This window comes from Harpegnathos saltator, unplaced genomic scaffold (genome assembly GCF_003227715.2).
Source record: "Harpegnathos saltator strain DR-91 unplaced genomic scaffold, Hsal_v8.6 scaffold789, whole genome shotgun sequence".
In the NCBI taxonomy this organism is placed as follows: Eukaryota; Metazoa; Arthropoda; class Insecta; order Hymenoptera; family Formicidae; genus Harpegnathos; species Harpegnathos saltator.
Window position 1 is genome coordinate 3,078 of NW_020230636.1, and position 26,128 is coordinate 29,205.

The 26,128-nt window shown below is 46.6% G+C and overlaps 1 protein-coding gene and 1 long non-coding RNA gene across 42 annotated transcripts in view; both read left to right on the forward strand.

Annotated features, from left to right (window-relative positions):
- Nucleotides 1–4,843: 4,843 nt before the first annotated feature.
- Nucleotides 4,844–6,004, forward strand: LOC112590351 (uncharacterized). 2 transcript variants are annotated; one of them, XR_003114140.1, is made up of 3 exons: nt 4,844–5,064; nt 5,665–5,743; nt 5,811–6,004. It is a non-coding gene; the product is annotated as an uncharacterized LOC112590351 (long non-coding RNA). The 2 variants fall into 2 exon arrangements; XR_003114139.1 differs by having other exon boundaries at nt 5,665–5,735.
- A 4,766-nt stretch (nt 6,005–10,770) lies between these two features.
- slo (calcium-activated potassium channel slo) overlaps nt 10,771–26,128 on the forward strand; it is a 112,549-nt gene continuing 97,191 nt past the window's right edge. For all 40 annotated transcript variants that reach the window (XM_019840679.2, XM_011138602.3, XM_019840678.2 and 37 more), the window contains exon 1: nt 10,771–11,448. In XM_019840679.2, the coding sequence (XP_019696238.1) occupies nt 11,146–11,448 (303 nt within the window). In that variant the 5' untranslated portion in view covers nt 10,771–11,145. The remainder of the gene's footprint in view (nt 11,449–26,128) is intronic.

Here is a 26,128-nt window from a genome sequence, read left to right on the forward strand (position 1 = left end):
CCGACGTGCACCGTTCAACGGCAACACGTCGAGACGAGCACGGTGGATAAAACGCCAATCAGCGAAGCGAGTGAAGCTGCCGCCCCGCATAAAGTGATTGCTCACTCGATGACGAGACGACACCTCGAACACCTTCCCCTGGTCTGGTTTCCGCGACAAGGTGGTATCATACCACTCCGCCACCGCAGCACGCAGGCGTCCGATCACCTGGGCACGAGCCCCAAGTGGGATCTTGGTGATCCTGCCCCGCGGACCGCGACATTGAAGGACGAGCTCGCGGCGCTCCTCGCTCCACAGCCACCGGATGGCGCAGCGATCCGACTGATGACGCGCGGCGTTCCGCGCTCTCGACCACAGGGAGCGCTCCCCTCCCCCCATCAGCCCCCCCTCGAGTGACCCCGAGAGAAAGGCGGCGATCTGGTCGCAACCAGGGGGGTGGCCGATGCGGCGTGCAACCACTCCCCGCAGAGACGCCCAAGCCAGGTCCCTGACCGCGCGGTCGTCCGCCGTCAAAAGACGGAAGACGTGCGCGACCGAGAGGACGTCGGCGAGGTCAGCTAGAGGAAGTAACCCACATCCCCCCTTGCGAGGGGGCATGTAGACCACTTCGGCGCTCGCTCTCTGCGGGAGGTTGAGCCACATCTTACAGGACCTGCGGATCTGCAGGTCGAGCTCCTTGAGGGGGCCCTTCTCCACTGCGGCTCCCCGCAGCAAAAAGTCGAGCCGCGGCAACAAAAAGTCGCCACGGTCTCAGTCCTCTGTCACGGGGCGAGGAGGGAACGGTCGACCGACGCCAAGTCGTCACGCAGCACCCTAATGGCAGCATGCGGAGTCTGGTTGACCCCAAAGCCCGTCGGTATGCCGAGGTGCTCATAGGCCTCGCCCTCGGCCATTGCACGGACCGGTTGGCCCTGGACCCGGAGGGTCGTCGGTCGGACCCTGCCCGCTCCGCCTGCACCGATGTGCAGGGCGCGTTTGGCAGGGTTGAACCGCATCCCGACCGGCGATGCCTCGTTCACCGCGACTGCGAGCAGTCGTTCCATTTCGTCGGGCATCCTGGAGACCAGTACCAGGTCATCTGCATAGGTCATTACTGACCACCGCGAGTCCAAGAGCTCGACCCCGAGACCGACAGCCGTGACCGCACGCAGCACGGAGTCGATCGTGAGGTCGAACACGATTGGACTCAGCGGGCATCCCTGGCGTACGCCCGAGCGAATATAGATGGGCGCTGTGAAGCCATCAGCGGTTCGCACCCGCGTGATGCAACCATCGTACAGCGAGCCCCATACGGCGATGAGGCCCGCTGGCGCGCCCGCGCGAACCAGTGCGCGGCGGATCGCCCCGTGGGGAACCGATCCAAACGCGTTGGATAGGTCCAGTCACGCGACTACCACCTCCCTGCGGCTCCTCCGGGCATCAGTCAGGATCTCCTGCAGGACGAAGTTGTGCTCGAAGCACCCCTCGCCCCTTAGGAATCCCTTCTGGGCCGGACTGAGCTTCCCGCTGACCACGCACCACTCGGTGATACGATCGGCCAACACGGCGGCGAAAAGTTTGGGCAGGGTATCCCCCAGCGCGAGAGGGCGCCAGTTATTTATATTACCGCGATCTCCTTTTTTGTACACCATGACTGTGTTGGAGGTCTTCCAGACGGCAGGAACCGCCTCGAGCCGCAAACATGCGTTGAAGAGGGCGACGAGCAGCCGCGCCGATGGATCCGCTGCACGGAGGTCTTTATAGGTTATGCCGTCTGGACCCGGCGCAGAGTTATTCATACGTCGGAGCCGACGACATACCTCTCGCTCCGCGAACGGCTCCACCAGCGCCGCCGCACCGCCATCCTCGCCCGGGACGTCGGCTCGCTCCGCAGGCTCGGCGCCCCGCAGGTCGTCCCCTCCGCGATACAGCTCTTCGAAGTGCGCCTGTACCACGTCGGTCGGCAGATCGCAGACCTCCGCGGGACCGGCTAACACCTCTCGAACTACCCTGCGTCGGTTCCTCCTGAAGAGCGCCTGTATTCGCGCTGCTTCGCGAGTCCTGTTCCGGCCGTCTTCTCCGAAAAAATCGGGGACATTGGCCGGTGCCAATTCCCCCTGACGGCTACCCTCTCGCGCGTCCCTCTCCCCTCGCCGCTCCTTGTCGGCCTCACGCAACCGGCGTGGTGGCGGTCGACGAGCGCGCGGCGCGCCACGCCCTGGCCCGCCTCCTCCGAAGAATCCGGCGACCTGAATCGCCAGATCCTCGAGCTCGGCGAGCGTCGCCACGGAATCCGCCGCGTCGACGAGCCGCGTCCTCTCGACGGCGAGCTGACGCCCCGTCCGTCTCTCGACGTTCGGAGCGGCATCCCGCGCGTCTCGAGGACCACGCGCCGCCATCGGCGGGTTGCGCGGCGCCCTAGCGAGTCGCGTCGCGCCGCCGCCCGCGCGGGAACCCGGAGCCGCAGTCGCCCGAATCGCATCCGGACGCGCGTCGACGGACGCGGGTGTTCCCCGCCGACCCATCACGCCGCGGACTTCACGTGGACCGGACCCGTCTCCGGCGCCTCCCTCGCCAGTATCTCGCGCGCGTGTCTCCTCCACCCTCCGAACCGGCGGCGTCTCTCCGCCTCGCGCCGCGCTCGCCCCCGCAAGCGGGGGAAAATTCGCCTCCGTGAGGGGCGGCGGTTCGAGTGCCGCCCGGGAAGCCGCGCTCGTGGCCTCTTCATCCGATGAGCGTACGCGCGCGCGGCGCGCCCTTCGCCGCGCGGACCTTGGGGTGGCGACCGTCCACGGGCCGCCACCGTCGGCACCCTCCTCGTCGTCGCCGTCCCTCGTCCTCCGTGTAGAGAGCGGCCGGCCTCCGCGAGGCCCCCGCCCTGCGCGGCCTAGGGTCATCCTTCTCGGAGGGGGGCTGCTGCTCTTCCTTCCTCTTCCTCCTCCCTCCGGTGGGCTGGTGGTCGTCCCTGGTGGTGTCCTGAGCCGCTCATCGGCTGCCGCTGGGGACGTCTCCACCGGCTGGGCGCGGGGCAGAGGGGGCGAGGAAATCGCGCCCCGTGTACCCGCGCCCGGGAGCCTGGTCGACATGATCGGGCTCCCCGCCGTGGAGACTGTGATGGTGACGGTGGTGAGGGTCGCCACCGTCCTTGAAACGGGCGTGCATGGCGTTTGAATGCCAGCCAGGCCCCCCGGGGATGCTCCGCAGGTGGTCGGCGGAGTCCCCCCGAGGGACCCTGCACTCGAGAACGAACCGCCGCCCAACGAGGATGGTGTCTTTCTCGTCGGAACGGCGGTCGCCTCGGCGTTGCACGCCCGTCGGGTCGGCTCCACGGAGCTACACCTGGGAGTCCTCCAATTGGCCGCCGTGTGGCCTATTTCGGCCACCGGCGGGCGTTGTTCCGGCGAGGACTCCCAGAACTCGCGTAATTTACCGACCCGGGAGGTGGCGCCCTCTTCCTCAGATGCGGCGGCCAATGGCGGCGTGACCACGGCCGCGCTAGGGGCCCCGCATCTAGTCTCTGTATGCTTCGTGGCCGACCGCTCCTGTTGCTCCAACATGGCCGCCGCACGTGCACCGCGTGCTCCCGCCGACGAAGAAGACGTCCTCGTCGGCGTTATACGTGCCCGCGGTGTCGCCGCGACGGCCTCCGCGAAGGTTGTCGGTGCGCGGGTGCGCGTGAGCGGTGGTGCATGCCCCTCCGACGACGACGACGAGAGCAGCATCACGGCCGCCGGCTGCGCGCGTGTGAGTGTAACAGTGCGCGGCGATGGTGTAGCAGCCGACGGCCTCCTGGGTGCTGCCCGTGTGCGGTGTGGTAGTGCGTGTAGTGGTGGCGCGTGTAATTGCCGACGGTGACGGCGTCGCGCGCTGCACCCGTGCAGCCGCGCCTCCCGTCCTACCCGTGGACGGGTGTCCGCGAGTTGCCGCGTCGCACGCCGTCCGAGGCGAGCGACGGCTCCCCGCGCGTCACCGCCCCGCGCGCCTCAAGCCTACCGGCCCGCGACGTCGACGCCGCCGACGACGCGCTCGCCTGCGGTGATGACGGCGGTGTCGGCGTCGGACGCGGGGAACGCCGACGGGCCGCATCCGGCGGTGCCATCTCCGGCGACTTCGCCCCGTGCAGGGTCTCGTAGTGGGTCCGTACTTTTTTCAAAGGGTACGCACCCGTACCCGTGTACCCACACGCAGAACACCTGTACGTGACGGAGTCGTCGGGGTGGCACTTCTTTTGGTGCTTTGCCAGATGCAGCCCGTCGACGTAGGATCCCCACGCCCTTTGTCCAGGTACGTCCCTCCCGAAGCACCTCGGGCAGGTTACCCTGTCCGGGAGCGGGAACGGGATGACGACCTGGACGGGCGACACCGACATTCCGCTAAAATATAGTAATAAAAATTAATATAGAATTGAAATTTTAACCGCCGCCCGGCGAGATAAACAAATCTCGCTCGCAAGGTCGCGATCACGTGCGCACCGAGTGTCGTCCGCAACGGTTTCTCGCGGCAGTGCAACGATCAGTGCGCGGAGTGAGGGTGCAATCCGCACCCACCGACCGATGCACCGCGTTGGGAAAAGGTAGCTTCACCCGCTACTCGAGTGCCGCTTCTGTTCGCGACCCGGAGAGCGAGAAATTGCTTTGACAAGCTTCTCGCCCCGTCGGTCGCGAGCACCGAGACGGCTCTCGTATGCTACGCCTCCACCGTTCGGCCCAACGACCGCGGAGTGTCCGCGACCGATGAACCTCGCGAAGGAGGTTTCGCCTTAACCGAGTGTCCGCCTGCGGTGATGTTCCACGAACGACCGGGCGAGAAACAAGCGTGCGAAGGTCATGGCGCGGGACGGCCGGTGCCCGTCAGCGAGCACCTCCTGTCCGCTTCGCAACGGCCCCGGTGCAGCGTGTGGTGCAATGCCGCGCTCGGTGACCGGTGTTCCGCGTAGTGGAGGGCACGCGTCACTCGGGACGCCAAGTCCCGTCCCGATCCGCGACCCCGCGGCCTAGCGGCGGACGCGACAAAACGCGCGCGACGGGCGAGCGCGCGCCGACGATGGCAGCGAAGACGGACGTATACCCGCTGACCCCCGGCACGGTCAGTAACGCGGCGTGCACACTCGAGATTAAAAAAAAATACGCAAAACGCCCGCGTGTCGATTCCGCGCTCGAGGAGCGGCGCTCCAACGGCGCTCGGCAGGTCCGACCGGCTGCCCGCGGCGGGCGGTTTGCAACGTCGAAAAAACACGTACAAAGACAGTTGCACCGCCGCGGGACCTACGTTTCGTGTGCAGTGGAGTGTGCTTTATCTGCCCGTGACAGGTGCTTAGTGGAATTGTGCTTACTAATCGAGATATACGCGTTGCACCTGTCACGGGACTTATGCTCGGCGCGCAGCCGCTTCTCTTTGTGCTTTGTAACGCCTGTGGCGGGACTTTTTATTAATAAAGGATGTTTTTTAATATGAGTGTGTGCCCGCCACAGGCCTCGCCAACAACGTGCGATAAATAATAATTGTCTTTTTAGTGCCAGTGACGGGCTATTAATGTGACAATGTGCAAAAGCAACACGCCGCCCGTCATTGGACTTATAAATTTCGCGATTCTCTCTCTAAATATCTCTTACAGCTCCACTGCACGCCGGTCGGGTTTCGACGCAAATTTAACAAAGTTTTATCAATTTTTTCCTGCCTTTACAGCCGTCCACAGACATCCATCGATAGAGCCAATAAAATCGCCACTCCTCACCTCCAGGATATCAGCGCAAGAGGTAAGTAGGTAAGTATAATATCCCAGAGGCACTTATTTCACTTTCTCTCACAATAATCAACGTAATTAATTTCAGACGCGGAATCGCACGAGGCAATCGCCTTCCCTGAACGAAGATCAAATTTTCTTGCTATACATGCGGTCGACAGGGGAGGCAACGCGCGCGAGCCCTGGACAACGGAGTACTCGGAATTTTGAAGTACCCAAAGGTAGGCCTTAAAGTACGCGACGTAAAACTTTGCGACGTACACTTTGATCTTAGCCCAGAGAGCCGAGAAACGATGCTTTACAACTGCTACGTTCGCATTTTATCGACAACTCTTTCAATTTTGGTTTTAGCGTTCCGAGTGTTAATAATAATCTTCAGAACTCGTGAGGGGCTAACCAGAACTCTGAATGAAACATCGGATTTCCGAAAAAAAATTTTACGTGTTTAATAAACAATCAATTTTTTGGAAAATCCGATGTTTTATTCAGATTTCTGGTTAGCCCCTCACGAGTTCTAAAGATTATTATTAACACTCGGAACGCTAAAACCAAAATTGGTAGAGTTCTTGCCATTTTTCGTTTTCTAATTCGAGAATTTTAAATATAATTTTTCTTATTGTTTTAAACAGAACTGTTTTTAAAACTTATCTAGAACTATAGAACTTAAAAATCTATCTAGAACTCTAAAAAAATTGTCATTTTTTACATAATGAGGGGCGTGGTGAAGTTGGCCCTCCGATTTTTAAGATGGTATTTTCTCTACTTTAAATGACGGAACTCTTTCTATAAAGGATTGCGAACTCTAGAACTCTGCGAGGGGCATTCAGAACTCTAATAATTTTTTTCATATTTGAAGAATGAAGGGCCATCTTCACAGAGGTGATGGAGCGAACACATTCTCTGTCTCTCTTTTGCTTGGCTCGTCGAAACAAGTCGAGCGTAGGGCGGGGTCTCAGAGGAAGTGTCATCGACGAAACGTGCAATGCTTGCGATGCCCGTGTGTTGTATGCAACACGTGCATTTTCCTAAAAAACGAGAAAAAAAATGATTGGCGAAAAAGGACAACGCCGACCGCCAAGGAGATGCGAACCACCGCCCTCAACCCCGCGAGTCCAGCGTACTTCCACCAAGCCACACGCTCTTTGAGAAGCTCGCTCCTTCATTTGGTTCATGAAGTACTCGCGATTTTCAATCGCGACTTTCTTGCAAACGCTTCAATGCTACGCCGTATCTTTAAGTGCAATGTTAATTTGTCATGCAAATCTATCGACACAACGAGTTTAGTCGAAATCGATTGCTATTGATCATCTCGTTGGATTCACGCCGAGAGTGAAACGTCAGTCTCGACCGTGTGTCGGGAAGCACAATCTCGGCAACGTTGCGAATCAGAGCGAGATGGAGAGAACACATTCCCTCTCTCTTTCTCTTTCGCTTGGCTCGTCAAAACAAGCCGAGCGGAGGGCGGGACTTCAGACGGATAGACGGGAGCAGTTTCTCTGTGTGTGTGTGCCGACTACATTCTTACATAGAAACGTACGGCAATTAAAAATGTTTAAGCATATACCCTGAGATTCTATCTGTTGCGTATGACACGTGTGTGTGTGTGTGTGTGTGCGTGCGTATATGTACACGTACGTCACGCACACTTTCAATGCAACACATGCACACGGACACAACTGCGCTAAAAAACGCCTGCCGGAGTATAAATAAATACTAACGTAACGTTGAAATATTTTGGAAAAATAATTTTAGGTACACACAAAATATGATCTTATATCATATATTTATATATCGATATAAATCGTATATAATCTTCATGATATTAATCATATACAATCTCAATTCTTATTTTTTTTGTGCATGTTAACATGTTAATTCATGTTACAAATGCACGAGACCGTACTTGTCAAGTACGCTATTATGGTTGTAGCACGGACATAAACCGCCTGAAAGTGGATGTAGCACGGACAGCCACCAGATGCAGGTTTTACCGTCGAGACCTAAAAGTGGATGTAGCATCGTAGTTCCCCTCTCAAAATGGATGCAGATAGCGCCCATTCCCAGTGCGAAAAATCGGTGTCGCCGAAAACGCCGTGTTGGCCGCTCTCAGCTTCCTCTCTGATATCTCGCAAAATGACCGACCGAGTACATCGAGAGAAGTGTTGCGCATATCGAGATATTTCGCGAATCTTAGCCGCTCTTTTAGTCGCGAAACAGACCAGCGCGTGCGATATCACGATCGTGTCTTCGTGAAGTCATACAGCGATTTCGACTTTTCGCAGACAAGTTTCGCACACGTGTTATCGTTGGGAATGCTATGAATTCTGCGCGTTCATATCGTGATAAATTATCATTGAACAACTGTTGTGAGTGAACATTTTGTGAAACGGATCGTCGGAAGTTGAACTAAGTATTGCGCGTTTGTCGCATTAACGGCGATTCGACGTTTAAATAAATAAGTCAAACCGCTGCGGTTTACGCTTTCGATCCGCAGAAAATTTTGCACGTATATTATTTCTAGGTGTCCCAAACATAAATAATTTGTCTTCCAAGTCCTCTAATTGCTACGGTTTATTTTTTCGACTCGCAGAAGTTTTACGTTCAGATTATCATCGAAAGCGACGAGAATGAAAGGTTAGTAGATATTTCATCAATAAGACTAAGAGATGTCGCTACTCTACCGTTACAGTAGCTTTATAGCTATTTCGAAATTTCTCATCTTCTAAGAATCGTAAGAAATACGATTCAACTTCTATCATGATGTACCATCGGTAAAAATTATTCATATTTTCAAAGGTGGTGTTTTTCTCTTTTACTAATAAATATTGTTTATTTGAACTGCAAATTCTAAGAAATATTTTGGTAGAAAGGAGGAGAGAGATTCGTAAAATATTTTCAGAAAAAATGAATTTAAAATTACGTTTCATGAAGGAAATTAATATAAAAATGATATTATTTCATCATGATATTATTATATTACAATATTTCTGTATTATTTTCCAATTCATATTGTATTATTATTAATATAGAATTATTCGCCAAGGATTAAATTTTATATCAATACATTACATATATATAAGTGAATATAAACATAAATATATGAATACGATATTACAATTTTTATAGCGATTGTTTTGATATAGTTCATTTTCCATTGATAAGAGGTTTCATAATGTTATTATTGCATACAACAACATGTGTATTATTGCAGATAAATGTTATTCAATATTTCTTTCTATATCAATGCCTTAGTTTCTTTAGACAACAAAATGATGTCCTAAAAGTATCAAAAGCTATTGAAATCTTAAAAAAATAACAGAAATAGCAGACTTAAGTAGGATGAGTGGTTACGAATAACCGTGCTGAGACTTTGAGTCATACATATCTCAGAATTGTCGTCTTAGCTGTCTTTCTCTCTCTTTCTATATATATATAATTAAAATAAAATAGATATAGTTTAGATCTGAAAGCAAGCAAGAGAAAGAAAACAGATAAGGTGCAGAAAGTGCAATTGAAACGAGAAAACATCTCCACTCTGGTGTACCATATACACACACGTGCGCGCGCGCGCGCACACACACACACACACACACACACACACATATATAACATATATATATAACAACCCCTGCGAAATAATCATGATCACTTTGGCGCAGCCGCGTACAGCTCCGCCGTGCGGATTGCGCCGCTACTAATTTGACCGTCGACAAAATAGTGGGGGGTAAGCTGTAGCGAGAGAGCGTGCGTCTACGTCAGGAAAAGCTCCGAGCTTATTGGTCCCGGTCCATTGTTGCGTATTGATTGCTGCGGAGCAGTGGTATGGTCGTCGGGACACACGGTCGTCTTCGTCGTCGTCGCCGTCGCCGTTGTCGGTGGTGTATACAGCCGAGATTAGGTTAAGAGGAGCGGGCGCGCGTTATAGATAAAACAAAAAGAAACAGAAATAAAATAGTCATCCGCATCTGCCGTTGTCGTCGTCGTTGCCGTCGTCGCCGTCGTCGTCGCGCATTCGTCGCGTTTCTCGTCGCGTTTCGTCGCCTCGCGAGTCGCGCGTTTATTACGGTACATCTACATATGCATGTACGTACTTCTACATCTATCGCAAAGAAGAAAATTTAAAATAAGAACAAAGAAGAGGAGAGAGAGAGAGAGAGAGAGAGAGAGAGAGACAGAGGGGAGAGAAAGAGAGAGAAAATATAAGTATATATAAAAAATATATTACAGTATATATATATATATATATATATATATCAGTTACGCGAAGGGACAAACAGAAATATCTGTCGCGTACCTGTGCAATCGTACGCGCGCGCGCGCGCGCACGTATGTAACACGCGGTAGTGGTATCAGTGGTTTCTTGTTTTTCCTATTGTTTTCTGTTGCTCCAACTTTGTTTCACACGGGACTTGAGAATTGCGATATTTCCCTGCCTGCGGCATCAACGGCGGCGGCAGCAGCTGCCGCCGAGCGTGGTGACATCGAAACCGCGCTACGAACCCTCGCTAACCAGGCCGAGCCCCGCGGCCAGTTGACGCGGCTGGTGGTAGCTGCGAAGACGAAGAAAACGGTGCAAGATTCCCCAAGGACAAGGACACCTAAATCTCGAGTGGACAGTGTTCGCACGATTCCGAGGAAAACGTTTCACCTACGACGCAAGATTGTCACGTACGTGCGCGTATCGGAGCGAGAGTCCGCGAGCGTTGCAAACGTTCGTTCAGAGTGTGTCGCCAAGACGACGGTGAAACATCAGAGTGGTCCTGAATACTGTCACAACTAATAAAAGGCATTTACGAACGAGAGAAGACATTCTCAGAGCGAGTACATAAGTCAGCATAAGCAACTGAAGAAACGAGCATAAGAGGTGATAGGGCAAAAGAGAGAGAGAAAGAAAGAGAGGGAGAGTGTCTGAGAAGAGTGAAAGAGTGAGAGAGAGAGAGAGAGAGAGAGAGAGAGAGAGAGAGAGAGAGAGAGAGAGTGAGTGGGTGAGAGAGAGAGAGAGAGAGAGAGAGAGAGAGAGAGAGAGAGAGAGAGAGAGAGAGAGAGAGAGAGAGAGAGAGAGAGGGTGGGTGAGAGAGATTGAGAAAGGCGGAGAGAGACGAGGACAGACTCGCGACGCCAACGAGTGTACGTGGGGCGAACGTGGGGAGCGAAGAGGAGAAAGAAAGTGGAAAAGAGATTGACGGCGAATTTCTCCAGCGCGCAAAAGCTAAAGGAAGCTAGTGGTTGCTTGCTGGTGGTACCGCTCAGCTGGCCGTCGTGCACAGGGTTTCTCGAGGGTAGAAAAGCGCGTCGCGCATCCCGGAGGCGGCGCGAAATTATGAAGCGCATAAAGTGCGCCCTACTGGCCGCCGCCGCAGCTGCCGCCGATAGTGATAGCCGCCGGTGAATGTGTGACCCGGGGGCAGCAGAGATCCGCCGGGATGACGACCGAAGAGACGACCGAGCAGCCCCCGGTAGACGACTGCCTCAAGGAACGGAAATGGTGGTGCTTCCTGCTGTCGAGCATCTTCACCTTCCTCGCCGGGCTGCTGATCGTACTCCTCTGGCGTGCGTTCGCCTTCCTCTGCTGTCGCAAGGAGCCCGAGCTATCCCCAAATGACCCGAAGCAGAAGGAGCAGAAGACAGCCCGCCAGGGCAAGGAGTTTGAGGGGACTTTTATGACCGAGGCCAAGGACTGGGCCGGCGAGCTGATTTCCGGGCAAACCACTACTGGACGTATTTTGGTAAGTCTCACATTTTCGTTATTGTGCATCGTAGCATTTGTGCTGTTTACGTCGAACTCTGTTGGATCGTTACAACGACGTGTTAACAAAGTGATCGCAATAACAGTGTTCCAGCGTGTACAATACGTGCCGCGTAATATTTATGGTGTTTTACGCGGATTATCGATTTTAAAAAATTGATTCTCTGTCTCTCTCTCTCTCTCTCTCTCTCTCTCTCTCTCTCTTTCTTTTTCTTTTTCTTTTTCTTTCTTCACTGCAGTCTGACCTATATTATTATTTTTCGAATTTTTCATCTATTAGTCGACCTTATTGAGAAAAATATTATTGCGATATTGAGTTTATAATATTCGTGATACGTTTAGAAAGAAACGACAATTTATCCATGGATGTGATTTATTTTCTTATAATATTTGTCATAGTTCTCCCTCAAATATTCTTTCGTTTTATTTGTATTTCGTCTGTATATTATATATTGCAATTTTCAACAATTTTATTTAACTTTTATTGATTTTTATTACGTACTACATTTTATAATGCGTATACGGTGATATAAAATCTTAATGTTAAATTTTATATTATGATTTCAAAAGAGGATTAATTAAATTTATGAGGACATCAGGGAATTATAACGCGCGTTCACTCAGCTTACACGTTCGGGATTTCGCACATATTAAGGAATACCTCGGTTTCTATTTATTTACATGTTTGTGCTAATCGAAGGCTGATAACAATACCGAATAGACTGAAGAGCAAGCCTTCTAAATTCTTCTAGTGATAAATATGAGAATGATCGTTACAATGAGACTGTTGATTTCGTTCATCAAGATCTTATTGGAAGCAACATACATCCGTAAATTATTTCACAACTGTTGCAAAAATGTGCTGTGAGGAAATATTTCGATTATAAATGTTTCTCAACTTGTCGCAAAATCGAGATTTGTACTCGTAGCGAGATTTTATACTATATCGAGTCGGTGATAAAATTCTTCCGCTGCGGTACTATTAATTTTTATTGATAATTGAATTTCTTGAAAATCAAACACGATTCGGCTAAATAGGTCGTACGTCGAAGAAAATAGGAAACCGATTTCAAAGAAAATCCAATAAGAACGTCGAGATGCGGGCGAGAGGTCAGAGGAGAGAGCCGAGGAAGGAGTTACTGATTAAAACTGTTCCGTGCAGATTTGTGCCAGTCACGAGACGCCATTACCGAAAATTCGGGCCGGCATTAAACTGTCGTTTAAATCTAACTGAGTTTTAAAGTTCGATCACGATTCGTCTGCTGGGCGATGACACCGCGGCAAAGGTTTCTCGTCAAATACATCCCCCTTCCTCATTCTCACTCTCTCTTTCTCCCTGTCTCTGTCGTTCCTGTCCGTACCATCGTGCGCCGCTGTACACCTTTCACCGGGATACACGAAGATCGGCATTAGCGGCGCGTCCCGGACATGCCACAGGGTGAGAACTGTGGCGAAGCATGTACAGTACACGTAAGCTCGCGCGCGGCCACTTACACGTGTACGCGCGCGTGCGCCCGCGCACACCAGATTTCTATAGCCTCGAGAGCTCATATACGAGAGTCGCGTACGTGACCGGTGACCTAGTTTTCGTTCGTGGAACCAGACGCGGCGTCGGTGTTGGCCCCAATGTAGAGAGGGGTGGTTTCTACGCAGTGCGTGTTCTCCACCCCCGGAGATATGCGTGTTTTTCGTCGCTATAGTGTCCGATCTGCGATGCTCTTGTCTTCCTCCCCCCCCCTCCTAATCGCGATCTTACCCCTACTCCCGATTCTTCCCCTATTCCCGAGAGGCTTGCGTTCAATGTTCGCGAATACATTCGCTCCTCGAGCTGTGAAGCCATGAATCCGCCTCCGGCCATCTTCTTCTTACACCCTCAGAGAATACTTCTTACAACCTCCTACGCATCTACACACCCTGCCGGCTGAATGCGTTAAGTCAGCCGAGAAGGCTGCGTCCAATTTACGAATAGCTTTATTCAAATTTTATAGCTAACCCCTGCGCGCGCGTAAGGGGCTTTCCTGCCCTACCGGGGGCATAAACGAAGATAGTGCGGAGGATTTACGTGCACGATGTTACGTTAGAACGGTTTGCAGGGACCACGGTAAGGAAGTAACATCGTGGCGCCTTTCGTTCCGCAAGGAAGTTTGAAACGCTGCTCGAAAGAGCGATCGTTGGATCTTAAGTTGCGCTTGTTCCGCATTTTTCAATGACACGGGGGATATCGACATACCGCCCTTGCGAAACTTGGCCCCGTTTGTTGAGACCGGGTCAGACGACAGATTGTATTTGGCCATGCGAGATCGAATCACAAGGTTCAACGGGTCACAACAATCACAATCCGACTGCGAATAATAGGAATATTTTTTCGGAACATAGTTTCGATCTTGGATTACGTGCGCGCGATCTTAGCCAATTGCAATTGACGCGTCGATAGTCGAAAAAAAGGTTTATTGATGCGAAAATACGCGAAACTATTTTAATAATATCTGTGATAAATAATCCGTTGCTTGCTTAGCGACGGAGATACGACTCTTGTGATTGTAATCTGAACAACAGATTGTCGGATAATCTGTAATCCAAAAGTCGATTCCTCTTTCGATATCGGTTTGCAATCTGTCGGCTTTAATCGTTCTTAACGCTATAATTTTCTTGCCGAGGCACTGCGGACTGAATTAAAAATTCAATTTTCTCCCATCGATTAATTTAATTTTAATTTTTTATTATGTTGTAAATTGAGTAAATATTACTGAAGAGAGCAGTAGAGAGAAATATCTGTGGAATAGTGGAATAATTATATCTGTGGAATAATTAGACTACTTCTCCCCAATTTGAAATTTCATTTCCACTAATCCTGCAGATTCTACCAAATTTGAGGTATCGATGAAGAATCTCGAGATATAATATTGTATTATATAATCTATTATTCGATTCGAAACATTTGTAAACATTTTTGGGATTGAAAAATTAACACTGACGTTTATGAAGAGATTGTCTCGTATATCGAAAGTTTCTTTAAACTAATATAATGTCCTATACTTCAGTGTTCGAGTGAAATATACGTTTTTCATTAATCACGCGCTTCGGTAATTTATAATTTTATTTACATATTCGCGAATATATTTAATTTAAAATAGAGAATATCAAATCCCTTTGAATAAACATTTGCTGTGACAGTTATCGTGGTAGAACATGTCCGATCATCAGTTAGTGATGAATGTCTGTCTGACGGCGCGCTGACTATTACCACTTTGCGATAAAGCCTATATGCGGCTGTATAGTATGTAGATTCTGCATCATAGAAGTTTCTCGCTGGCTAGCGGGTCTATTCTGTAACATTTTACATTATGAAGCCTTCGTTAATGAAGTTTGTTTCACAGCTCTGGTAACGAAGTTTGCGTTACGCCGCAGCGATAATGTCATAAAGACGATCCGTTATAGCTTATCTGACGTCAAATTTGTGGCAATCGCAAAAAGGTGGTATTTCCGCACTGGACGCGTTCGTACGCGACGACGTACGTTTGTCGAAATCGTGCTTATCGTTTTTGCTATTCGATTCGCGATTTCTAATTTTTTATTCGCGAGTCGAGATACAGCATGAAACAGCTAAGTGTAAAATAAACAGAATGAAGAGAAAAAGTACACGATGAAAAGCTATAAAGTTGCTCCGTGAAGTAGGATTCAGGTCAAACGGATTGTAGATTTAAAATGTTAAAAAACGGAAAGTTATCTTTAACGGAAATATATCTTTATAGAGTAACTGTAGTCGGTGAAATTTTTCATCTTTTGTTGAATAGCATCGAATGGTTAAATAAAGATTAAATCGTAACAGTTGAATGAAGAATATTTTCGATTGTAACATTATTCTTTGTTTTAAGAGATAGTTATTTGAATATTCTACTATATATTCAAATCGCAATATACTTTCAAATAAAATATAGCGCGACTATTGTGACGCGCGACTTGCCAATGAAAAATAATTGCGATGTTTACAAGTAGCGTACAAAGTAGCGATGTGATAAAACCCGTTTTTTATTCGATAAAACGATTGAACATTCGCTGTAAATATCGCCGTAAATATATGATTGAGTGATGTAAAGATCGCACCGTGCGTGAATATTTTCCCGCAAGTTCATCAAACAGAGTAAATTAGTTTGCTATAATTTTTGAGAGTTGATACTAACTTACGTTGGTGCCATTCAAAATGAACTTGTATTGACCTTCGTGACCTCAGGTCGCATGGGATTGCAGGCACTAGAGAGAGAGAGAGAAAGAGAGAGAGAGAGAGAGAGAGAGAGAGAGAGAGAGAGAGAGAGAGAGAGAGAGAGAGAGAGAGAGAGAGAGAGAGAGAGAGTTCTCAGCTTTATTTCAGTTACAAGGAATTACACAGATGTAGAATATAATTTATGGAACATTATGTCGTCTAGACGGTGCTCCCACGGAGAAATAGTAGTAAATTGTATTACTCCCCAGCGGTGTAATTATATTATTTTTCTATTTCTTGGTGTGATACATTAACATTTCTAATTTCATGTCATATTTTAATTTCATGAGGTTAGGTATTCAAGGAAAAGTTACGTGACTGTAAGATTTTATTTTCGTCTTTGCACAATCGAGAATAAAATTTTTACATACATTTATAACGCGATATAACTTAACGTTGTCTGTACGTGTATGTATCTCGATAGTTGCACATCCGTTAAACTTCTTTTCAACAAGTTAGACCCCGAGCAGAGAGTGCCTCGATAACAAGAACGTTTGATTATTTTGTTAATTTGATTGGTTAATTTGTTGGTTTGGTTTATTAATGAGCTTCTTACGTGAATAAACGGCTCTTTCGTTTTATCTGCTCCATGCTTGATCATTTTCACTCGATTATATCAAATTCGGACTTCCTCGCGCACATACTTGCCACTCTGTATGCGACCAAGAACGTCAAGCTCGTCGTTGACTAATCAACTCCAGTTTGCCGGCTGTCGCGGTAAAACGTGTGCTGGAAATGTTAGTTTTGGAACTGTCGCGAACTTCTCTAATATTTAAGCTATTCCCCGATCGCGAACTTTTTATCTCGTCAGTCGCGTGCGCACGCTACACGTCCGTCTGATAGCGTCATCGCGAGCGGGAACTTTTCTAATCGGACTTTCCCCAATAGTTTGCGGTGTCTGTACAGATCATAAAGAGACACGCTGCATATAGCGGCGGAAATTTATAGTGGAATTTATATTGCCGGTACGGGACATTCCCTACATATGTTCGCGAAAAAATCGAACGAACCACCAGGTAACAGGCGGAGCAATATGAATTATGTATCTGTGGCTTTCATTTACGTGGTGCACGCTCTACTTCGAACCATATTGCACGTTGTTTTTATGTTGGATGTTAATGTCTCCAGTTTGTCCCAATTCAAGCACCGCGTATTCCAGTTCAGAACGCTTTATTTACCGTGGGGGCTTGCGCGTATTTGTATGTGTACGTGTGTATATGTGTGTGCGCGCGCATATGTGTGAGTATGGGTGTGGAAGTGCGCGGCGCAAAGATTCAGGCAAATGAGGTGCGAATGAGATTGCTCCTGCGGATAATTCACCGACGACAATTATTATTTTCGCTTCGCGGAAAGATGTGGCTAGTGTCAAGTCTCTCTCTCTCTCTTCCGCGAGTCGTACGTGCGTTTAAATAATCACTTATTCCAGTCAAAACGTAGAGAAGCTGTTGTCTGGTAATGTTAGCGCGATAGTTTTACCGACTTCTTTCCCACTGTATATTACGCTCTCGAGATTCAGAGGTCAGAGAGGCATGAATGGATAGCAAAAATCGTTCTTTGCATGCATTCTTGGAGCAGCCGTGCATTATGACATGTCGCGCGTGATACGCGTTGAGCGTTTCAACGTTGAGCAAGACGTCGCATCTGGCACAACGTTAGAGATTTTATTGCGATTTTAACTCGAATATACAAAGGCTACAATGGTACAAGTCAATCCGTGAGGAATTCACGTCAATTCGCTGATATAATTCCATCAGCATGATAATTTGACGAATCTAATCCTTGTTTCGTTGAATTCGATTGTTGAAGCGTGTGCACTTCGCGGAGGCCACAAGGCGACAGTTGCAAACAAGTCGGATAGAGATCGTACATAGACGAGTAATAAATTCAGAATTTCTCCGCAATGATGTGTACGTACATATGTATATATGCATTTCATATCATATTTCTGCCGCGCATATGCTTCAATTTATTGCCCACGTGCATGAATGTCGCCGCGAATAATACTGATATGTGTATATCTATTATCGGACGTGATATGAGACGAAGATATTCATCGCGCCACTATTCAATCGCAAAGATATTCAATATCGCTTATTAAAATGCGCTATAACCCGCCAAAAGAAATAGGGATAGTGGGTCACGATAGCATCGATATTTTCAAGTTAGAACACCGTTTCGTTAACGTCGTTTCTGTTGCTGGCTTGAGAATAGAAGTATTCCATCTAAACATATTGACACTCTCTTTTGATTCTTTAAATAGCATTCGCGATTTTATTTCTAAGATATCGGTATATATAATTTTCTGCCCATATATATGTCAATAACGCGACCACTTTACGTCTTGAATTATAAAATGATACAATACTATCTCTATATTACGATTGCGTTAATATTCCGTCGACGTTGCTGAGAAGTGAAAGCTGGTAGTACAATCGCGCGTTAGTGAATTCGTTATACGTAGGATTCATTCTTCAAACTCGATTTGACACTTAAACCAATTTCGCGAAATCGGCTTCTGGCGTATCAATTTGGCACGCTTACTTTCAACGGTGAAAGGGATAACGAAGGGGTAACGAAGTGGAATTGTCCGGGAAGTCGGAGCATCACTATCACGGAATCATGTCATTACGGACAATGCGCAAGAAGTAAAAAGAGACGAAGAGACAAGGAAGGGTAGAGAAAAGAAGAGACAAGAAGGAAATTAGGATGCTGCTGGAAATTTATTCGTTCGTTCGCGCAATCTGACGCACTTGGCAAGTGGAGACGATTGTTTTCGGTGATCGACGTGACACTCTCATCTTACCTTTGAAAATGTCTTCCATTTAACGCGAGAGATGAGTTTCATCGCGATCGTCACGTCGATGCACTTTAACCGTCAATAACGTCGTTGACATTTACCCACTATATAAAAGTTACCTTCGCGTGGACGCGACGTAATGTGCGGGCGAGGCATCGAGCATTTTTGTTATGGCTTCAACAGATAACCATATCGTTTTTCAAGTTTACGATTCGTCTTATTTCTCGCATTCGCATAGAGCTCATCGAGTTGCAAGACAACTGATGTCGTCCTGCCTCGACGCAGCTATGTTTAATTCAGCACGACGAAGATACGTTGATCGATACCCGCGATGTACATACACATACAAGTATGCACAGACACACACATAGTATCGGCGGTTGCTTTACACTTTGTTTTGTATATGGCTTATCTCGACTAATTTAGTGTCAATTTCTCTTCCAAATCCTCCGGTACCGATAGTTAGTCTAAATTACAAGCGAATGAAAATCACATCGCGAACACAGTTTTAAAATGGTGATTAGATTATGAACGTTTGTTCTTCATTTAAAATCAAGTGAACGTTACTTCAACGGAGTTTTCATTCGAAGATAGGATTCGTAGAAATGTCGTAGCGATAGAAAATATTAAATAGTTATGCAAGAATATGCTGCTGGATCAAAATATCGACTTCGAATTAACTGAAGAATTCGCGAATAAAGTTAGTCGTGTGTATCAGTGTGTAATTGGAATATTTCGCTCATACACGAACAGTATTTTCATACTTCAAAATCATGCAATATATTTTGATAAATGATTGTATTTTTTACGCATTAACCACCGGAACAATGCAGTATTGTTAATTATCTATTATTGGTATCGAGAACGTCTTATATTCATGGGATTTTTCGAGCTTTTTTCTCGAGCGAGGCATGAAATAGTTAGCAGCCGAGTTAATACAAAGTTTCACAGTGCAGTGTCGATATCGAGGAATTTCAGGGCGCGAAGTTCCGTGGCTCTTTCTGGAAAGGGTCTAGGCGGCAATAACTCTGAATTCTCTTTGCCTCTCTCGAGCACGGGGCGTTGAATAACGCAGTAACGCAGTAACGTAACCGATATTGATTGTTGATATAAAGAGGAGATACAAAGAGCGACATTATTGTGCGCCATGTTATATATCGAGGATGTAATACAACGCCATAAAAATGATTTATTTCAAGCAAAACATCAATAATTTTACGATGAAGCGTCGTCGCAGTTCTCACGCGACATAGCGAGCACGAATTACGGCAGCGATGACAAATAATAATGGCAAAACATTATATTGAGAGCGCAGGCAATATTTTCGTCGACACGCAACAGTGCCCAACCATGATGGAAGAAAGAACGATTGATTTTCCGTATTACTATCTTCAAGTCGTTGGTATGTATATGTTGTGTACGTGTTTTTCCGAACTTCGTGACTTTTTGTATCTTAAGATAAGATTAAGATTGAAAATTTACGAGGATTGAGATTGAAGATTTACGTAAGGATAACCGACCCGAGAAAGACCAGGAGAAACTTCGGAATGATGTGCATATTATGTTATAATCAAATAAGAAGTGTGAAGCCACAATCGCGAGAGAGAGACACTTTTAAGCCGACGACGAGGCAAGTCTTATTTTTCGCATTAGAACTTATCGAATTACAGAATATCCGCGGCCGTCTTACAGAGGTATCCGCCGGTATGTTTAATTCAGTATGACCAACCTACCTGGGCAAGCGCGATCGATACGCCAAGTGTCGCAAAACGAGAAACCGCCAGGCCAAGCAGTTTTTTCAGATCGAGCTGAACGTCCGTCCGTAGGACAGAGGTTGTCGGAGAATGAGACAAAGAAATACAGAAAAAATTGCTGAAATGTGACGGTGAGAAAAAGGAGAGAGAAACTCATCCGTTCGTGTCGGCGCAGGGATGAGGAGCAGTCCGCGCCTATAATTCGTTTTGTACACACATAAAAAGTGCGCAACCGCAAGAGTGCTCCTTTACTCGGCGACGTGGGCAACTGCAAATGCCGAGAGAATCTACTGCAGGCAGCAGGCAGCAACGACGATTTCAATTCGGAAAGAATTGAACAGCCACTTAATAATGTATATCGAGAGCGGCGTATCGACGGATTGACCATCCGATTGTGGAACCTTGAAATCGTATCGTCCTTTTTCGTGACGTTTCAGTTATTTATTGCACTCGCGTTTCGGTTCTCGCATTGTTACGTATTTTCTCCTCATTGTGCATAAATTATCACTCTGATAAGAAATATCCTTGGCCACGGTCAAATACATGAGTCGGGAAAACAAAAGTGAATTGAGCGCGCAATAGGATTCGTATCGATTTAAAACCGAAGAAGCTGTGACTCACCGTCTCATTAGACATCGTAACTCATCCGGCCTCGTCGGAAACGACCGTGCCGCGGTTTTGCACTAGGAGCTCAGGTGATGCGTTAAATCCGTCCGCTACGGAGATGTTTCAACCAGCGTGCACTCGACGTTGACGTCGATTTCTACGACGTTAACTGAAAGTTGAAGTGAGGATTAACTACGAAATCTTTGTAATTGGTTGGCTAACCGTTGAGTTAACTCTCTCTCTCTCTCTCTCTCTCTCTCTCTCCCTCTCTCTCCCATGAACTACATTACAAGGTGGATCCTTGGTCGCGTTAGTTACGCGGAATTGTTATCATCCCGATATATCCGACTGGTTCTCATATCTGAAGGAAATAAATAATTATTGATAAAACGCGCGGATCTAATTTCCACCGGGTTTATCCGATGATACTAAATTTGTAGAAGACGCGACGTGATTCGAACTTCGATGTTACGTGTGACGTTAGAAGCAACACATGCCGGGCGTCGGGCATTTCGACGCATATAAAATTAAACCGACATGCCGCACGTAAAACATACAGATCATAATCCACGTGCATGATCGCGCAACCTCGGGTTATGCAGCTGTCAAATGACGCGTTGTGCTTTTCGGCTAGTCTAACATTTTGGATTTTGGCATCCAGTGGATGGCCGCTTCGACGAATACGTAGATTACGCAGACAAATCTCAGACCTGGATTCGCGATACTCAGACGATCGAGTATTTGGTGGTCTTCGTAAAAATAATCAGTTTAGAACGGATAGAAAGTATTGAGCTATATATACAGATGCAATTTGGATAATGTATTATATAACGTCGAGCGAAGGAAACCGAAGAAACAAAGAAGTGTTAGGCGAGAGTTAGAAATTTCGTTGAAGCATCAGAGAATCTTCGTCTAATTAATTTCCGATAGTATTTTCTGACAAACAAATCGCTCTACCCGTGTCACCAAGTCACTTGATCGTGAATTTATCGAAGTTGGAGAATCTCGTCGTTTCCCTCCGGTTTTAATCGCCTTGTTTTCGACGCGAAAATATTTGCAACGTCTCGTGACGATATCGAGTCGAAGTCGATTATTCACTACGATAACACCGCGGATGTTATTTCAGCGTGGCATTGTGCACGTGTTAAGCGACTTTTTCTCAGCAAGATAGAGGACACGATGTCACGTAGAAATATAATGTACTAAGTTGCACACGCGGTATCGTGCAGAATAATGTTCATGCGCTGGAACTCGAGTAAACAACTGTATCGATTTTCGAGTATGTATCGCGCTACAGGCTTATCACTTTCGGAGTTGATCACCTGTAAAACTGATGGTAATGATAATGGAACCTCACCCTATAAGTTAACTTCTTCTTGTGCGGCAAATTGAAATGCCTTGAACAAGACCATACAAAACGTGGCGACGAAAATTAGTTGTCGGAATTTATGCGAAATCTTTGGGAAGAATTACATATTTTCATAAACGAAACCCCAAAATGTTGGCACTATTTTCGGAAATTTTCTTTCATTCTGATACTGATTTTATTAATATCTCAACCTCTTTTCTGCACGGCATACATTACGCGAATTTGATTTACCTCCTTCGAAATTGTGTGCTATTAATTATATTATGATAATGAGAATAAGATAATATCTTTATAAATTGGATTAATTATTCAATTTAACAGATCGTTAATTCACGACCGATATAATTAATTTCACTGTTGCTTCCAAATATAACATTTCTTCTATGTACTCTGTTTTACTTATTTTTTATTAACCGACCACAATTGCATGAAGTATTTGTAGCGCTTCATTGGAAACGCTTAAACGCTTCTCCTCGATCTTCTTGATCATGGAAGAACCTTAGCTCGATTTAACACGAAAGTAACTCGCGTTCACTTTGGATCATTGTATCTTTACTATCGTAGTAAAGTAGCAACGTCGGTTTAAATAGCGGAATGGAGTTTTTCTCTCTCGCTTCGCGCTCGCTTGTACATAACATGACGATTGGCGAAGTACACGATAACGCAGAACAAGCAATGAGGTTTCTATAGCTCTTTCTGACTGGAAAAGAAGTATCCCTTGAAATTACGTGAGACTTGTGAGAAAAGGGTCGGGATCAAGCCGGAATGATCGGTCTAAAAAAGAAACGATGAAAGAACCGAGAAACGAAAGAAGGACGAGGAACTACGCGGGGGCGACGATCGCGGCCTTCATTCACGTTGCGCACATCGGGACGCATGTCCGCCCATCGAAACTGGGTTACAGCTGTTGTACGTGATATCCGGTATCCCGCGAAATTGGGTTTTCATGCGCTTTTTCGCAATTTAAATTATCTTTGCGCAAGTTCGATAATGTCGTAAAAAACGGATTAAACGCGCGCCGGTGCTTATACATTCTTTGCGCGTTTACCCGCTCGATACACGGGCCGGTGGTTACAGGGTTGCGACAAGGCGAACGAAGAATTACAGAAGAATGCTAATCGTTGCTTTATAATGCTGAAATATTGAAAAAATATTTGCGAGGCTTTCGACAGTATAATTAGCGTTGAAAAACATTAGATCTTACAATTGCCTGTCGAGTGGTCGCGTTAGTACGTTTTTTTTAATCTTGCGCACAGGCGTATAGTAATTAATTAACTGCAACTTCAACTATTATTCTAAATTTATATATTTAAAAAATTTATATATACCTCTTTCTTTCTCACACATACAAATCATTTTGATGTTCAGATCGTTAAAATGTTTTTGTGTTAATATTTGCAGAAGCTAAACATATTTTGACGCAAACACGGGTTTGCAGTGTGAGAATAATAAAAGAATCATAGAATCATTCTATCAGGAGACACAAGCGTCTCGCGCCAAAGATAAAGACGTTATTATTGTTATTATATTAAGCTGCAGATTATATTCTCAAATTATACGTACATGAAACTTATTGATGACCGATCATCCGGCGTAGTCTTGTCGATTTATTATACGTTTGATGTGTGCGTAAATCGCGCGGAGTCGAGCGCGAATATCAAGCGTAAAAGTATGCAAGTATCAACGGCACTTTCAATTTGATAATTTTTTCACGGCAAATTATTACTCTCGATGGTATCCTTTTCCAGCGGGCGAGCACCATCAGGATGCATTAATCGATATTTGCGCATAAACCCACTTTTAATTCACCACCCAGCTGTCCTGCTTGGCTGCACTCAGCTCTAAATTTCCTCTACTTCTTCGTACGGGATATGTCACTCACAGCTTTACTACGCGCGACGTTGCAAAAACGATGGGACTGGAGGTATGCGAGATCGAATCGAATTCGTCCGGTGAATTACTGCACATCGTTAGTCGTTTGCGAGCGAAACCCGTATTCTTGCGCGATATGCTGCTCCACTTTTTATTTTTCCTCATAAGCAGACTCACAAGGCCGGAACAATACGCGTCCGTTTTTCACCGCTCATGCTGTGGTCGTTCGACTTATCGTCATAGTAACGTGAGCACAGTAATATTGCACAGTTGCAAAAAGCTTGCAACATCTTTCTTGCGATGAATTTCAGAGTGCGCAGAAGTTTCGGCGGTCTGTATATACGTATACTTGTAATTTGTCATATGCAAAATATGATGTGTAAATAAGACGCCATTTTGTGTGTAGATTTATTAAATTATTAAATAACTTGCAACGGTAAACGGCGAAACTGTAATTATGACGATAAGAATTATGAATCATACGCTCATATGTTATGTATGAGTTTATTGATTCCCCATCGGGGTTACAATTTTCTATAAACGTCTTCTGTCCCACCTGATCCCTCCCATCCCCCAACGCACCTCACGCACCCGCCCACTTTTCCCCTCCATACACACACACACACTCCCACCTCTATTCTTAAAAACTATCTTACCACTACTTATAACTACTTATAACTAATCGCTTATTCTACGCACGCTTATTTCTTATTCTCGCTTAATCTACCTTATCATCTATCTTATCGTCTATCGCTGACCTCCGTTTTCTCTCGTTCATTCCTTCTCCTCACTCACTTATTCGCTCCTTCATTCACTCTCCCCCCTCCTTTCCTCCAAATTCCCTCCCTCCCTCCCTCCATAGCTCCACCTCTCTCATCCATCTCTCTCCCTCCTATTAATTCCTCCCTATCCACCGAATCAAACGCGGCCTTTAAATCCACAAATATTGCTGTCAACTTCCCTTTCTTTTTTCTTAACTGCCTGTTTATCACATAGTTCAACGTGTACACCTGGTCTATTGCTCCCATCCCTTTCCTGAATCCCGTTTGGCTTCCCGACAGCATCCCTTTTTCCTCCACTTCTTCCCTTAGTCTTTCTGCCAATACCGCCGCGTACACTTTGTATAGTGACGGCATTAGTGTTACTCCCCTATATTCTGTCACCTTATCTCCTTTTCTATCCTTAATAACTGGGACTATTACCCCCTCCTTCCAGTTCTCGGGCCACCCCTCCCCCTCCATTCATACGCTCATATGTTATTGTTATTAAAAAGAGAAAATTATTTTCCGTTCGTTTTGCTCGTGCAAAATTTTTTTTCTTAACAAAAGTGAATTTATTCGATATGCAAAAGATGATACGTTAAGTGACAGTAATCTGTCTGCAAAAGTAATTCAACTTTTATAAGATTTCGATATATAAAATCTTTTTACTCGCTATTTTAATTATCGTTAATAATTGCATTTTAATAGACACGCGGATTTAACCGTACTCTGTGCGGGACAAAGGAGGATTTGCAGCTAACACACATTTCCCCGAACCCTTTTTTCGTGTTGCGGATGATTTTAACTTCCCAATAGATGGGATTAATGGTGTACATGAAACGAAATATGTTGCATTTAATGCAACGTGAGTGTAATATACCCGCGTTGAAAACGTACTGCATGATATATGTATGTATATAGCAAGGTAAATTTAATTTATATGTAGCCCACAGCGCGCGCGCAAGAAAGAACGTTGTGCAAAGAGGACACGTGAAAATATCGGTAAAATAGTAGAGTGGTTGCGTGGAGAAGTATATTAAAACGTGAGTTAGCGTGCGCGCCGGTGTGCGGGCGTTACGACTGTTGTTAACTAATTTCGCACGTTTACACGCAAGTCGCGCGTAATTGCGTCGTTCTTGCATAAACGTCTGTTCCTTGCAAGCTCAAGGCTAAATTTATTGAACAGGCGCTGCATATACACGATGCATATGTATACGCATTCACCGACGTTGTCGCATTA